The 15507-nt window shown below is 58.5% G+C and overlaps 1 protein-coding gene across 1 annotated transcript in view; it reads left to right on the forward strand.

Moving 5' to 3' along the window:
• The window catches only part of PALD1 (phosphatase domain containing paladin 1), a 73153-nt gene extending 58429 nt beyond the window's left edge, over positions 1 to 14724 (forward strand). The window contains exons 19-20 of the mRNA XM_043596544.1: positions 11066 to 11221; positions 13113 to 14724. Coding sequence (XP_043452479.1) covers positions 11066 to 11221; positions 13113 to 13265 — 309 coding nt within the window. The 3' untranslated portion in view covers positions 13266 to 14724. The remainder of the gene's footprint in view (positions 1 to 11065; positions 11222 to 13112) is intronic.
• The last annotated feature ends 783 nt before the right edge of the window (positions 14725 to 15507 follow it).

Genomic DNA, 15507 nt, shown 5'->3' on the forward strand with positions numbered 1-15507 from the left:
AGCGTCCGTCTCCTCTGTTTGCAGATGAGCTAGAGAGTGGGTTGTCTAGGGTCCCCTGTGAGTTGGTAGCAGAGCAGGGATAAGACACAAAAATTCTCACTCCTAGCCCCAAGCCCCTCCCCTGACCATGTCACCCTTCACCTGAGGGTCTCGGTCCCTGTTGTCCCTGGTGGGCTGCAGGCCTCACTACTTGAGGCTCCAGAAAGGCAGCTGCTTCCTCTACCCTTTCCCTCCCGTGGACTGACTCCTCTAGAAATGGGCAGGCGCATCTCACCCTTGGTACCTGGCTGTTTATTTAAATTTATTTTTAATGTTTATTTTTGAGAGAGAGAGAGAGAGAGAGAGAGAATGAGCGGGGGAGGGGTAGAGAGAGAGGGAGACACAGAATCCGAAGCGGGTTCCAGGCTCTGATCCGTCAGCACACAGCCAGACAAGGGCCACGAACCGTGAGATCATGACCCGAGCCAAAGTCAGACACTTAACCGACTGAGCCACCCAGGCGCTCAGCCACCCAGGCGCCCCAAGTACCTGGCTGCTTATTTAAACACAGCAGGCACTGGGGCGCCTGGGTGGCTCAGTCGGTTGAATGTCCGACTTCAGCTCAGGTCATGATCTCACAGTCTGTGAGTTCGAGCCCCGCGTCAGGCTCTGTGCTGACAGCTCAGAGCCTGGAGCCTGCTTCAGATTCTGTCTCCCCCTGTCTCTGCCCCTCCCCTGCTCATGCTCTGTCTCTCTCTGTCTCAAAAATAAATAAAAACATTAAAAAATTTTTTCAAAAATAAATAACAGCAGGCAGGAGGGCTGTCTGTAGCTTGTTATTATAAAGACAATGTTAGACCATAGTTTCAGCTCATGGACACTTTATCTTGTTTGCTGAAGAGTCTTACATCATCATCATATTTCATGTTCACAGAGTCTGTAGAGTGGAAGCACCCAGTGTCACCTGCCGTCCCCGTAGAGGTGGACTGTCACATCGCCCCCCGTTGTGCTCTGGGTGGGTGATGCCACATTGAACGTCGTAGTGTGTGTTGTTCTTTAATCGGTGCAGATAATTTCTGTAGGCTGATGCTTAGAAGTAAGTAAGATTGGTGACGGAGTCGGAAGGTCAGACCTTATTTTTCTTTTAATTATTTTGGAGAATTTCAAACAAAATTTCAAAACTGGGAGAGTGATTTCATGAACCCTTGTGTGCCCACCTCCCAGCTTCAGGAATTACCAATCAGGGCTAGTCTTAGTTCACCTAAGGTTCCCCCCCAGCCCTCTCCCTGGCCCCCCCCCCCCAGATTATTTTGAAACAAGTCCCAGACCTCCTGTTACTTCCTCTGCCAGTATTTCAGCAGGTACCTTAAGGGGAGGAGGGATCTTTTATTTTTTTTCTATTTTTTTAAATCTTTATTTATTTTTGAGAGAGAGACAGAGACAGAGTGTGAGCAGGGGAGGAACAGAGAGGGAGACGCAGAACCCGAAGCAGGCTCCAGGCCCCGAGCTGTCAGCACAGAGCCTGACGCGGGGCTCGAACTCACGAACCGTGAAATCATGACCTGAGCCGAAGTCAGACGCTCCGCTGACTGAGCCACCCAGGCGCCCCAGTGGGGAGGGATCTTTTAAAAAAAAGGTCATTATCATACTTAAAATGACAGTAGCTTCTTACGATCTAATACCTGGTGAGCGTTTAGATGTTCTCACCTGGTCCCACAGAGTCTGTTGGCCTTGGATCAGGATCCAAACAAGCGCCACAGCTCACATGGGGCCGATGTGGCCCGTGGAATCTAGAACCGCTCTGCCCGCTCTTCTTCCCCTGAAGTGTGTCTGCCGAGGTAACGGGCTTGCTCACCGGGCATCCCCCAGTCTGGACCCTGCTCGTTGTATCTCCAGGTTTAGCTGGGCCATGTCATGTCGCAGCCCCTGTTCCCCCTGTCTCCCCGGGTGGAGCCAGAGGCTCGATCAGATTTGGCTTGGTTTCGGCCAGCAGAGTCACAGGGGTGCTGTGTGCCGCCACGCGGGCTCAGAAGGCCCCGTGGTCTCTTCTGTGACCTGGCAGCTGCAGCTGCTCGTCCCCTGCGCTCTTTACTTCATTGAGGGTTTGCAAAATAGTGATATGCTGGCTCTCTCGTTCCCTCTCCACGAATTAACTGCAGTACTTACGGAAAGATACTTGGCCGGGGTGCAGGGGAGGCAGGAAGGCAGGCCCTGAGCTTGGGTTTTCCCGTGATTTGCTCCTGTTCAAAGGAGGTTTGGGAGGGGCTTCTCTAAAGCCAAGGGGAAGGCTGTTGGGGTTGGTGAGCCCTAAGGTCCCTCCAGAGTCTGATAGACCTGCGGTCGGTGAGGAGGGTCTGGGTGACCTGGGTGGGCCGGGAGAAGAAAGATGGAGGGGCTCCTCGGGGGAGGCTGGGAGTTGTTAGAGGCCAGTGCTGGAGGCCAGGGGACCCAGCCCCCATGTGTCCCCACTGGGAACCTGTGTGGGAGGCGCCCCCAGCAGCGGGGGCACTCCTGGCTCAGTCCTTACTCTGTACCTGTGCCTGATGAAGGGCAGACCGTAACAGTGCCTCCATTTTGTATCTGAGGAAGGGAGGCACTGGGCTTGCCCAAGAACCCACAGCTGGTGGGTGGCAGGAGGAGAGAGAGGCCCCAGACCGACTCTCAGGTCACATCCACTCCGGGTGCCACACGGCTTCCCGAGTCGGAGGCAGTTACACCTCCCTCCCACCTCAAGCCCTGCTGTGGGGGAAAAGAACAACTAGAATCCATGATCCTTGCCCTTGTATTCCCAGCCTCAGAAGGCCGGAGGGTAGGAGCGTATCCCAGCCTCGGGTCACAGGTATAGGAGTGGGCTGGGGGGGGGTGGGACCAAAGCTGCATACACATTTTCCATGGAGACAGGCCTTCCCTGGTGTACTAACAGTCTGGGCCGCCCTCTCTGCCTGGGCCCGATTTGGGCTGCCTGGCCTCTGTGGGTTGCAGCTCAGTGATGCCTCCCCCGTTCTCTAGAACGTCAGTGACAGTGGGTCAGGGCCTGATCAGTCCTATGCGTGTGAGGGGGCCAGAAGGCTCAGGGCATTTTAGAAAACCACCTCGAAAGGAAAAAAAAGAGAAAACTCTTTGAACTAAGCCACTCCTTGAGGTTTCGATAGAGGTGAGAAGGCTGGGCCCCAGGCTGAGAGAATCCAAGATGGCCACCAGCCCACAGTGGTGACACCATCTGGTGAATTAGTTGTTTCCTGCTGGGCCTGGAAAGGGAAAATATTTGTGACAGAAACCAAGGTCAGGGCTCCTGGAGGAAGTCCTGCTAGAATCATTAATGCCAGGGGGCCTTTTCCTTAGCCTTGGCTGGTGACGTTAATTCTTAGTGTTCTGTATTTAACACAGTCTAATGTGTCTCCCTTCTGTCCCTTCAGAAAGAGTTTTTTAGAAAAGCTGAGATAAAAGCCCCACAAAGAGAGAGAAAATGTCCTTTGGTCTCAAGTTGAGATTTATTTTATGAAGACTGTAGTGCTTTAACTTTGAGCAGTGCTTTTCGAGTTTTCTCAGAACTTCCTTTTTTGTCTCCTTTGGTCCTCAGAGCCACTGGTAAGGAGATGACTGGGATTTATGAGGCCCATTTTACTGAGGAAGGCACTGAGGCCTAATGACACTGTGACCAGCTTGAGGCAGGACCAGAACCTATCTCCCAACTCCTCTGCCTGTGTTCCTTTCCTTCTGGATGACCATGACCCAGGAGGCAGTTTTATTGTGGTGGAAAAAGGAGGGGTCGGCAAGGACGTCCCCAGGCCCTACTGCATGCCCCGGCCCGGGTTGGTGCAGAGTTGCCAAGAGGTCAGAGACGGAGCTCCGTGTCCCCAAAGTCGAAGGTTGTTATCTTACGAAAAATACAGAGTGAGACAGTTTTGGCTCTGAGCCCCAGGTGGGGTCTCTCTCAGTCTCTCCAAGACTCTGGCTTGGCCAAAGCTGTTCCCTGGAGACCTCATTCCAGTAGGTAACGTGTCTCCGGGGCCAGGGCCATGCGATCGGAGCCACCCTGGAATGCCGTGTGCTGTCACATAAAATACGATGGAGGGAAAGGGTGGCCTCCTAAGGCTCTTTCACACTCAGCCCAAAATTGAGCCAGTGGGTCATCCAGCGGCTGCCAGAACGGGGAGAGGGGGTGTGTGTGTGTGTGCCGCGTGCGTGTGCACAGGCGTGCACGTGTGTAGGGCACGCGTTCTCAGTAGCTGAGACCTCTCTCGCTTTCCCTTCCTCCTCACCGTGTGGCTGAGCTGGAGCAATGTGCACCCTGCAGGGGCGTTTCCCGGTTTATGCAGCAGCAGGCATCCACAGAGCTGGAGCCGTGTGCCAGGCTTGTTTCTAAGTGCGCACCCGAGGCTTGGAACTCTCAGTGGTTTGGGAGGGGTACACACCTCGGCCGCGCCCACTCCGCGTGCACGAGCCGAGCCGCTGCCTCTGTGCGCACGGCTGTCGTTGTCAGGGTCGTGGTTGTCACTGGGGCCGCCTCTTTCTGCTGCTTGTCTCTCCTCTGCCGTGCAGGGTCTCGGCTCTGAAACTCTGACTGCAGGCCCTGCCTGGCCCACCTCGGGCTCTGGAGACGCCAGTCTAGTGAGCAGATAGATGGGCGGGAGGTTGAGTAAGTCCTTGTACGATGAAACAGCAAAACTCGGCCCTGCCTTCCTTATGCCTTCTTGTTCTTTGTCCACACTGCCCGTCTGCCAGGAGAGGGCAGTCTTCCCTAGCGACCTGAGGAGCCCTGGGTGTGGGTCGGAAGCCCTGAGTTCTAGCCTGGGCTCTGCCAGCAGCTCCCTGCACGACCTTTGCCACATTGCTTTGGCCTGCCCGGGCCTCTCCTGTGCCATCTGTCACCTGGGGTCACTATTGCTTCCCCTACCTGCCTTGAAGGGTGGTGGTGAGCACCAGCCGGGGTACTAGGTGAGGTGGGGGCGGGTGTGCAGGGGATGGTGGGCAGCGGGGCTGGGACACCTGGCCAGCCCACTAGGTTATGTGCAGGGCAGTGGGCTCCTGAGGGCGGGGACCATGCTTGGCACTGAAGTGCAGAGCCCGGCTAGGGGTGAACAACCTTTGGTGAATGAATGACGCACACAGAAGCCCATGGTGCCAGGTTTAGTCCCTTCCTGCTCTGAAAGTACCGAACAGGAGGTGTTCTTTGGAAAACCGGTTCCTTGTCTATGCGCCGAGGGCCGTTCTCTCCCTTCTCGGGAGTTACGAAAAGCTTCCGCGTGCTTGACACCCCAGGACAGGCCTGAGGACAGTTTGCAGGGACTCGTAGAGAGCCCCTGGAAGCAGCTGGCACTGACTGCTTGAGGGCCCATGTCCGACAAGGAGTGGGCGGTGTGTTGAACTTTGAGAATGATGGGGTCGGAGCTCTGGGACCTTGCCCTGCGGAGACGAACCAACTTTGAGGGCTGTCTGTTCCCTGCCCAGCCCAGAACCCTGCTTCATCTGGACAGCAGAGGCCACGGGGCCATTGCTTGTTCCAACTGAGTGGGTCGGGGGAACGGCAGCAGGGATACTCCAGTAACAGGGGTGTTGTCTGGCCCGGATTGACTCAGGCCCTGAGCCTGGCCCCACTTGTTCCCCTTGTTTCTCTTTTTGGGCTCCGTTTGCCCGGCAGCCTATGCTGTGCCCGGCTCTCCAGGTGACCCTGGCATGTCACTTCACCTCTTTGACCTTGATCTCCCCTTCCGGAAAGCAGAGGGGTTGATCTAGGTAACCCCAGGCAGTCTGTGATTTGGGGCTTAATAAAAACGGAAGATAGACCCCGATAGTCACTGACTTGGCAGACGTTTGTCACATACCTTCCAAGTGCCGGGCACTGTGCTAGTCCTGGGCATACCTCAGAACGGGGACGCTCCTACCCTCGGGGGACCCACGCTCTCTGAGGGAGACACGTGAGGAACAGCATATGAGTCAAAGTCACGTTGCGTCGGGTAGCGATACGTCTGTGGGCGTAGGGGGTTACAGTCTTACCATCCGATCTGGGTTAGGAAGGGGCTTGATGAAGAAGGTGGCATTTGCACAAAGATCAGAGGGGGTAAATGGGAGAGCCATGCTGACATCCAGACAGAGGGATATGGCAAGTGCAAAGGCCCTGAGGTGGGGGCTTCCTGGTGTGTTGGAGGGGCAAGGAGGAGGAGCAGGGACGGGCAAGAGAGGAGGTCAGCGGCCACTCGGGCAGGGGGAAGGCTGGATGGGGCCTGGTCTGGGATCGATCGTCCAGGCACGATCACACAGACGTTGGTTTCTCCACTGAGTGCCAGTGGGGGCCTGTGCAGTGGGTTGAGCAGAGGAGCCGACTTACGATTCTAGCGGGATCACTCTGGCGCTGTGTTGAGAATAGGTCTCAGAAGTGGGAGGGAGGGTGGCCAGGGAGGCCAGACAGGTGCTTGACTTGAGGTGGTGAGAGGCGAGCTTCATCTGGGAGCGTTTGAAGTGGAGTCAGTGAGATGCCCTGACTAGCTGGACGTAGGGCCGAGAAAGGGCGAAGGTAGGGAGAAACGCCAGGCTTTGGGCTGAGCAGCAGGAAGGATGAGCATTAATATGGGCAGACGTGCGGGCAGGCAGATTTGGGGAGACCTCAGGAGGTTCGCCTGGGACATGCTCTGTGAGTTTGAGAAGCCAGATCGATATCCCCCTGGAGCCCACAAGCAGGGGTAGCACGGCAGAGTCCGGATTCCCGGGGGTGGAGGTGCACATGTGGGGTCCCCAGTGTCCTGCCTGGAATCCCGATTCCAGATGGCACTGGAAGTGTGTTCACCCACCAACCCCGTGCCTGCTTCACGCCTAGTCTGAGCCCTGACACTGACATTCAGGGTGGCGGGGAGGAGGGAAGGAGGGAGCCTGCTTAGAGTCCGGTGCCTGCCCCCAGGCTTGTCTTCCAGACCGATCGTTCCTTGGGGAGCAGAGGAGGCCGAGAAGGGGCTGGAGCACTCAGAGCAGGCTTCAGGAGAGCCAGGGCTCGGCCAGGGCCTGAAGGGACGAGTGGAGCAGGGCCAGGCCTGGTGGAGGAGAAGGGCTTTCCAGGCAGGAGCAAGGCCGGGGCGGGGGGGGGGGGTAAAGGTAGAGAGTCAAGAGTGAGATAGGGTGTGGTTGAGCTCAACTGTGGCGAAAGGGCCCAGGGTGGTCAGAGAGCTGAGCTGGGTGTTTGCAATTCCTGTCCCAGACGGGAACTCTGGCGTCGGGCAGCTACTTAGCCTGGCCCGGCCTCATCTGCAAAACGGGACGTCCCTCTTCCTTCACGGGGTTGCTAGGAGGGCAAGTTAGGATCTAACAGTGACCTCTGGGTGTGATGTGCTCAGTCTGGCATGTGGTATGCAGTCGGCCCCAGACACACCTGGGGAGGCACATCAGCCCGGCCTCCGTGGGCCTCTTCCTTGTGGCCCAGCAAAGAGCGGAGCTTCAGCAGAACCACTGCCTGCCACGCTGGGCCCACGCTGAGGCTGGCCGACCTCAGGCTGGAGAGGGCTGAAATGCCCAGCACCCCGGCCCCCTTTCCGAGGCCTCTTCTATTTTAGGGCTCAGGCCCGGTGGATGAGGAAGCCTTGTCCAGCTCCACCGCAGCTAATGACAGCCTGGCCGGCCGGGCCATTTAAAAATGGTGCCACTATTTTTATCGACAGGAGGTGGCTGGCCTCTCCTCCTCCCCAGACGGTGCCAACATGGGGTGATTTTAAGGAAACCAGGGCCTTGATGGGAAGATGGGTCATTGTCCCAAATCATAGCCTGTGATCATGCAGGAATAGCCCATGGCACCTCGTGGGGGGGGGGGTGTCAGTGTCACCTTTACTTGTGGTCCGAATTTAGAGATAATTCTACCCTACTTACCAGTAGGGCTCAGAAGGACACTCAACCTCTCCACCCTGAATATTCCTCAGACTCTGTCCCCTCTGGTGTCTCTGGGAGCAGCAGGCCTCTGTCCCCATGGGAGCGGGGGGCTTGGAGAGGATAGGGCTTGTGTGGCTGTGCCCCGGGCCAACCCGTGGGCCAACCCAGAGCTGAGGGCTTCTCATGCCTGTAGGATGTGTCGTTAGAGCTCTCTAGCTGAAAGCAGTTTAAAATGGTTCTTGCCTGGTGGATCTGGGGGTGACTTCCTCTCCTTTCTAAGAAAATGTCGAGTAGGCTCCAGGGATGGAGATTGGGAAGGGATGGGGTGATGAGTGCCCAGTGCAGTGTAGCACAGAGTAACCACTTAGGGGTCGGCGGATGGTGGTGTATTGGCCATACTTTGTATCTAGGTAGAAACTTCTTTTAATTTTTTGTCCACTTCCTGATGTCTTTTTTTTTTTTTCAATGTTTATTTTTGAAAGAGAGACACAGAGCACGGGTGAGGGAGGGGCAGAGAGAGAGGGAGACACAGGATCCGAAGCAGGCTCCAGGCTCCGAGCTGTCAGCACAGAGCCCGACGGGGGGCTCGAACTCATGAACGGCAAGATCAGACCTGAGCTGAAGTCGGACGCTTAACCGACTGAGCCATCCAGGGGCCCCTCCGCGTCCTAATTGCTAAGCAAAACTGCACTTTTTTGAGCCCCTGGTTGGTTGGTCCTTAAAACAAGGCACCTGTCTTTCTCTGCTCCATTCATCTTCCTGCAGCAGCCATGGGGCCATTTCCACCCTCACATCCGCCAGAAGCCTTCAGTGGCCCCTTTGTCCATCACATCAGGGCCTGGAGTGGCTTCCACACCCTATTCTGGGCCCCAGCCTCCCCTGTTGCCCCCTCCCCTGTCAGTCTCCCTTGGACACACCTCACTCTCTGACCCCTTTCCTCCCCCTCTCAGGGCACCTTCCTGCCCTGCTTTTTCCTAACCCACCTCTAATATCACCACCTTTTTTTTTTTTAAGTGTATTTATTTATTTTGAGAGGGACAGAGAGTGAGTGGGGGAGGGGTGGAGAGAGAGAGTGGGACAGACGATCTGAAGCAGGCTCCAGACCCTTGAGATGTCAGCAGTGAGCCTGACGCGAGGCTCAAACTCATAAACTGAGATAATGACCTGAGCCAAAGTTGGACCCTAACCGACTGAGCCACCCGGGCACCTTTTTTGATGCCCGTCCTGGTCCAGCCCCCTGCCCTGCCTTGGTCCCCTGACCCGGTTGCTCTGGGTGCTCTGCAGTTGTCCTCTGCCCCCCACCCAGACTGTGAGTGTCACTGCAGGCAGGGCCTACGCACGCTTCCTCTTCCTGTTGTAGCGCTCTCTCCTGCTCCATAGATCACCGTGGCTCTTCATGGTTTACAGGTGCACCTTACACGCTTGAGCAATCCCACCTCCAGAATCATGGGGGCTGACAGGTGAAATGGCAGAACTGGGACCAGAGCCCCATCATGTCTCCCAGGGAGTCAGAGCAGTGGTTGTGGGCCCTCCCTGCTCTGGGGCCCCATCCACTGCCCACCCTCCACTCCTGCCCCATCCCTGGGGACCCAGAGCTCCCTCCAGATGGTGTGGGTGGGCTGGCTGTGCAAGTTTCCGTAACCACTTGCTCCATCCCGGGAAGGCTGTTACCTGAGGCAGAAATGGGGGGTAGGGGCGCTCAGGCCCTGCAAACGGTCCCCCTCCAGCTCCTGGTTCTTGGGGCTGTAGGTCATGTCATGTCTGGGGCCTTCCTGCGGCGGCCCGGAGGAGACACACTGGGCTGAGCTGTGTCCCCGCGAGAAGGCTTTCAGCCATGGCCCGGCTGTTGGGAGGTCGCCCTTCCTGGTTCCCGGAGGCCCTGGGCTGGCTGTGTCCCCTCCCGCAGAGGTTTCTGGCACCCGAGGGAACAGCCTCTGAACTACATCTTCTTCCTGGAGCACAGAGAGCTGCTCTGGGCCCTGGGTGGGGGCCTGGAGGGTGTGGGGTGAGAAGGGGCGGAGGTGAGATGAGGTGCCGTGTTCCCTCTCCGGGGCTCAGCCTCCAGGCTGGGCTGCATGTCTGTGGCAGGTCAGAGGAACAACTCAGACCTGGTGGCAGGGACACTGTCCAGCGGGGGAGCTGACTCCGTATGTCTTGGGGTGCCCACCGATGCCCATGCCAAGAAAGCCTCAAGAGGACCCCATTTAAGTCCCCTTCCTCCTAAGCATTAGCCTCCTGTGAGTCTTCTGTTAATAGGTCACTCCTACCCCCAAACCTTCAGTGGCTCCCCCCATGCTAAAGCCATGGTGCTATACCCTGGCCACAGAGAATCACCCGGGGAGCTTCTTGGAATCCTGATGTGTAGGCCCGCAGGCTCCCATCTGATCAGTCTGGGCTGGGGCCCCAGGCATCTGCATGCCAGGGTGGGAACTGGGCTGGAGTAGAGGGTAGGCTTCCACACTTGGCTGCCAGTCCAGCTCCCCTTCCTGTCCCCTCACACCCTCGTTCCAGCCAGGCCAGCCCCTTCCAGTCCCCACCTGCCGGGCACCGGCCTCACCTCTGCACCGCCCCACAGGCTGCTCGCTCTCTCCACCCACACAGCCCAGCCAAATCCCACGCTCTCTGGGAAGCCTATCTTTAATCATGTGGCTGTCCTTTCTCTCCCCAGCATGTCACCTGGTGCTGTTCTCCTAGAAGCTGCCCAAGGTGGCTCGTTAAACAGATTGATGTCCCTCCACCCAGTGCACACACAGCTCTTTCTCCCCTCAGCCACCGGATCTCTTGTTGATCCCCGGCCCTGGTGGCCTTTCTGGGATCTGTCCCAGCCTTGCGGAGGGTAGGGCCAGGGCCGAGGGCTATATTGACTCCCTTCTGCCCCTGATCCTGAGCCACTTGAGGAATGGGTGAGGAAGTCAGCGAGGGACCGGTTGGGGTCAGAGGCCAAGAGGGGGCTCCCCCTCCCAGACAGCGATACACTCACCTGCCGTGAGCAGCTGGAGGCCACGGAGCCTGGGCCATGGGGGTGTGGAGGTGTGGGGGGTGGGTGAGGCCATGCTGCATCCGCAGTCGGAGCCCTGACGGCTTAGCCTTGCCATCTGTTGGCCTCTCCTGTAACTGGGGCGGTGCCCTTGGCCTTGCTGTCTGAACCCCTTCCTCCTGTCCTGGTGCTGGTGCCAAGGGCAGTCAGGTTGTGAGCGTGTGGTGTGTCTGACTCCCACCCCGTGCCGTCTTCCAGGCCAAAGCGGCCAAATCGGAGCCGGAGGCCCGGAGGCTGCAGCTTCGGAGCCTACAGTACCTGGAGCGCTACGTTTACCTGGTGCTCCTCAACGCCTACCTCCACCTGGAGAAGGCCGACTCCTGGCAGAGGCCCTTCAGCGCCTGGATGCGGGAGGTGAGATGCGGGGGGTGGGCGTGGGGCTGAGGCCACCCCTCAGGCACCCGTACTTGGCGGGCAGTCGGGAAAAGCTGGATGAGTGAGTGCCGGAGGAGGAGGAGGGGGAGGAGGAGGGCGAGCAGGCGTGTGGGGGCCCTCGGTGCGTCCCCGAGGCTGACATTCCCCGGTGCTCCATGCCCATTGTTGCGTTCACCCCTCACCTGTGCCCTGCGAGGGGCAAGATGGTGGCGTGGCCCCTGCCGCCTTCCAGCTGTGACCTCGGACAAGCTGAGCCCTCTAACCAGCAGTCCTCAGCAGTAAGATGCATCTTGTTACTGTCCGTACCACCTCAGGACGTTGTGGGGGGGGGGGGGGAGGGGGAGTCCGTGAGACATACCCGGTGCCACCTTCTGGGCCCTGGGTAAGCGGGGCTGCCTTACGTGGCCACTCTTACTCTCTCATTGTACAGAGGAGGAGACTGAGCACAGAGTAAGTACCGCGTTCACGGTCAGCACTAGGGCCAGTCGGTTCGCTGCAAAGCCCACCGTGTCTGGCCTGAGACACTGCCCTCTCGTTCCGTCTCCGCCGTCCCTCTCTCTGCTTGGCCTCCCGGTTCTTCTAGGCCAGAAGCAGAGCAGCCTGTAATTACTCCTCCGCCCGGACGCTGGTCTCTCCTGACCTTGCCGGCCTGTCCTGACGGTTCTAATCTGGACTCGAGGCTGGAGTTAGCTCCCCTGGGGCAGGCGGAGCGGAGAGTGGGAGCTGGTGACCCCTCCAGAGTGGGCATAGGAAGGGCACGGGGGCTTAGGTAGGAGTGCGGGTGAGGTCAGAGCTGCGGGAACAGAGGCAGAGGGACCATGGCAGTGGCTGCTGGCTGCTGGGTAGTTGGGCTGAAGGCAAGCCTTCAGGGTGGTCCTTGGGCAGATGCGTGTTGAGTCAGGAGCCCTGATGGGGGGTGGATCACACCAAGTCCACATCAGGGCCATCCTCCTGAGCAGGACTGGGCTCGGCTTCTTCTTTGGACCCCTGGGTGGGACGGATGGAGGTCGTGGGGGACTTCAGACACCTCTGCTTGGGCTCCGCTTGGAGAGTAGAAATTGGGGGAACCAGGGGCTGGGCAGGAACTTGATCCCCTCCCCAGCTGAACCTAGGTGGCTCGTGTTGGGGGCGTATCAAGGAAGGAGAGAACTGGTCCAGTCCAGCGTGTGGGCTCCAGCCTCTGGGGCCCTCAGTCCCTCCATCGTGGGGATGAGTGGAGGGTGGCGGGGGGAGGGTTGCCTGGGGACCGTTGGTCTGAGTGGAGCCTGAATCCTCCCCATCTCCAAGGATGGTGGAGAGAGAAGGGGGCTGGTTGTTGAGTGGGTTGAGTCTAGTGCCGGGCCCTGGGCTGCTGGGCCCAGGGCTGCATGGGGAATGTACAGGGAGCCCCCAGCCTGCCCTCCTGCACTGAGGCCTGCGGTGGACCTGCCTGGTTCACAGCCCGAACACACAGCCACAGGGCTGTCGCTGGCTCCTGTCTCCCCGCTGCCTTCTGTGCCCCTGAGCATCTCAGCGGGAACATCAGGGCGGCACAGGCACAGGGGCACTTGGCTTCCTGCGCGGCTGTCCATTTCCTTACTATCTGCTGGGTGCTCTCTGTGCTCTGTAGCCTTCCATCATGGTCCTGGGAGGTGGAGCCTGTTGTCCCCGTTATAAGGGAACTGAAACTCAGAGCGGCCATTGGCGGTCAAAACACAAACTTGCTCGGGTCGCTGAGCTTGGGGAAGGCAGCGCTGGGCCCCAGGCTCACCTGTGTGTTTTGGAGCCCAGCGCAGGGAGGAAGGTGTGGTGATGTGGTGGGTGGGGGGAGGGGGGGCGGGGTGACCCGTCTCCCTGGGAACTCCGCCCCCATCTCTGCTGTCTTCCCCAGGTGGCATCAAAGGCCGGAGTCTATGAGATCCTCAATCAGCTGGGCTTCCCCGAGCTGGAGAGCGTGCAGGACCAGCCCTTCTCCGGGCTGCGCTGCCGGTGGCAGGAGCGGAGCCACGGCCTTGAGCCCGCCGCTGCTGGAGACTTCCTGTAGGAGGTGCTCCCCCGCCCCTGTGTGCCCCCTCCCACAGGCGTGCTCCAGGTGCTCCTCACTGGGAGCCGTCCTGAGGAACCCATTCCCCAGCTTCCCGCAGAGACTGGAGTGGGGTTGGGACCCTTTTTTAAGAAGAGGTTTTGATAGGACAATTAGTGCACAGGTATACTTGTAAACCACAGGCGCACGGGCCCGGCGTGTGCCTTGCAGACCGAAGATGGCTTCCAAGGAGCTCAGTCCCCAAGTAGCCACCAAACGAAGCCACGCTCCACTTGCACGCATGCGCTTTCCTCTCCCGCTTCCGAGCGGTCCTCACAGCCTCAGGTGCAGAGTCCGGTTCCTTCTCTTGCTTTCTCTTGCTGCCTGCCCTCCTGCTCGGCTTCTCCCCTTTTGCTGCCCGAGCACTGCCCTGGGGCCCCTGGCTCCCCGGGGAGCGGACAGGGCTCTTGGTGGCCTCTCGTGCCCCTTCTCCTTCCTTCCCCTTGTCCGTCTCCTGGGGATGGCAGGACTGTGAGGGTCCCCAAGGAGCTGGAAGGGAGGGGTCCTCTCGGGAGGAAAGAGCTTCTAGAAGGTGGATGCGGCCCCAGGAAGAGGCCTGCTCCGTTTCCCGGGCGCCAGGGCGGGAAGGGCTGAGGAAGCCAAGCTCCCAGCAGTGGGTCCTTCTGTGCTTCTTCCCTGCCCTGGTGGCCTAGATGGCTCCAGTCCCCATCTGCTGCAGCAGGAGCCCCGAGGACTGCTGGGTGACCCTGAGGGAATGGTGAAGAGGGCTAAGGAGGGTGTGAGGGCTCACCTGGGTTGCAGGCCATCCGAGCTGAGGACCCCCCCCGCCCCGAGCTTCCCTCCAGAGGGAACAGAAGGGGCTGGTGAGCAGGAGGCTGTCCCGACAGTGGGAAGGCCGCTGGGAGGGGCGGGAGGGTGCGGCCCTGTGGAGTTGAGTCTGGCTCTTCCTTTGGGGACCGTTCTCCGCTGAAGCCCAGGGGCCGGGCGGCCTGAAGGCTGACTACGTGGCCCTCCCTGGTTGGGTGCGTGCGCTTCTGTGGAAAAACAGGCGGATGTGTCTCTGTTCCCATCTCCCTAGCATTGGAAGGAATTGGGCCGTCTTGGCTGAAATCTGCGAAACTACTGTATGTCCATTCCCTCCCTTTTCAGATCTGTCGGGTTTGTTGATTTTTGCATATATTAGAGAGTTTTGATTTCTTTGCAGACAAGGTCTAGAGGAGGGGTCAGAGCTCAGGCTGAACCGAGAGGGATCCTTTGTGTTTTCACGGTTGGCCCTGACTTTCAGCTGTGCTGGGACCACTGGCCGGTCACTGCGCCTCTCTGCCTCAGTTTCCCCATTTGTAAAATGGGAGAATAATACTTGCCTACCTACCTCACAGGGGTGTTGTGAGGACTCATTTGTGACTTTGTTTTTTGTACAGAGCTTTTGAGCATTAAAAAAAAATGGCTAAATGTGAAACGTGCCCCGCCTGCTGATGTCTGTAGTGTGGGGCAGATGTTACAGACATGATACAGCTGCGGTGGGTGGGCAAGGTGAGTTGAAAGCACCAGCCCTTAGTGCTCCCAATTCTTGGAGAAGGTAAGTTTTTCCTGACATCCCTCTCCTTCCTTCACACCCTTCATGTGTTACCGTCTCACTCAGGATGCCCAGGGCTGTCCAGCAGCATACTAGGCTAATTCATACTCAGATGTGAAGGACTGTTGTGTTCAGAGACATGGAGCAAAATGGAATCTCAAGGGTTATGATGGAGGGTGGACCTCAGCCTCTACTCCCTCCTCTCACCCCCGCAGGCTTTCCTTGGCCCCTTCAGGCCCCCAAATGCTCAGACACAATTGCATTGATTAATGTGTGAAGAGGCAGTGAGGAGAGTGAGGCGGAGAGCAGACCCCGGGCTTTCTCCCCACGCTCTCCTAGGGTTAGGGGAATGAAGGACCTCTGGGTTCTAGTTCTGAAGTCAGCTGGGGGGTGGTCAGGATGGAACCCAGAGCCCCATGTGCTGGGGTAGGTGATCTTCCCAGTCTGGGAGGGAAGGCCTCCTGGGGTTACCTCCCCGCACAGCAGAGTCCAAGGATGCCCCATGTGGCTTCTGAACGTGAGTGTGGAGACATGCACACCAGTGTGTGTGTGTGTGCGTGCGCGCGCCTGGTGGGGGAGGGGCGCTTCTTTGCCTGGGGCACGAGGGTCTGGGTGGGGGGATACGCAGGAGTGGATGGTGTTCACGGGAGTGTCCCCCCGGGTACC

The sequence above is a fragment of the Prionailurus bengalensis genome, chromosome D2 (genome assembly GCF_016509475.1).
Source record: "Prionailurus bengalensis isolate Pbe53 chromosome D2, Fcat_Pben_1.1_paternal_pri, whole genome shotgun sequence".
Classification (NCBI taxonomy): domain Eukaryota; kingdom Metazoa; phylum Chordata; class Mammalia; order Carnivora; family Felidae; genus Prionailurus; species Prionailurus bengalensis.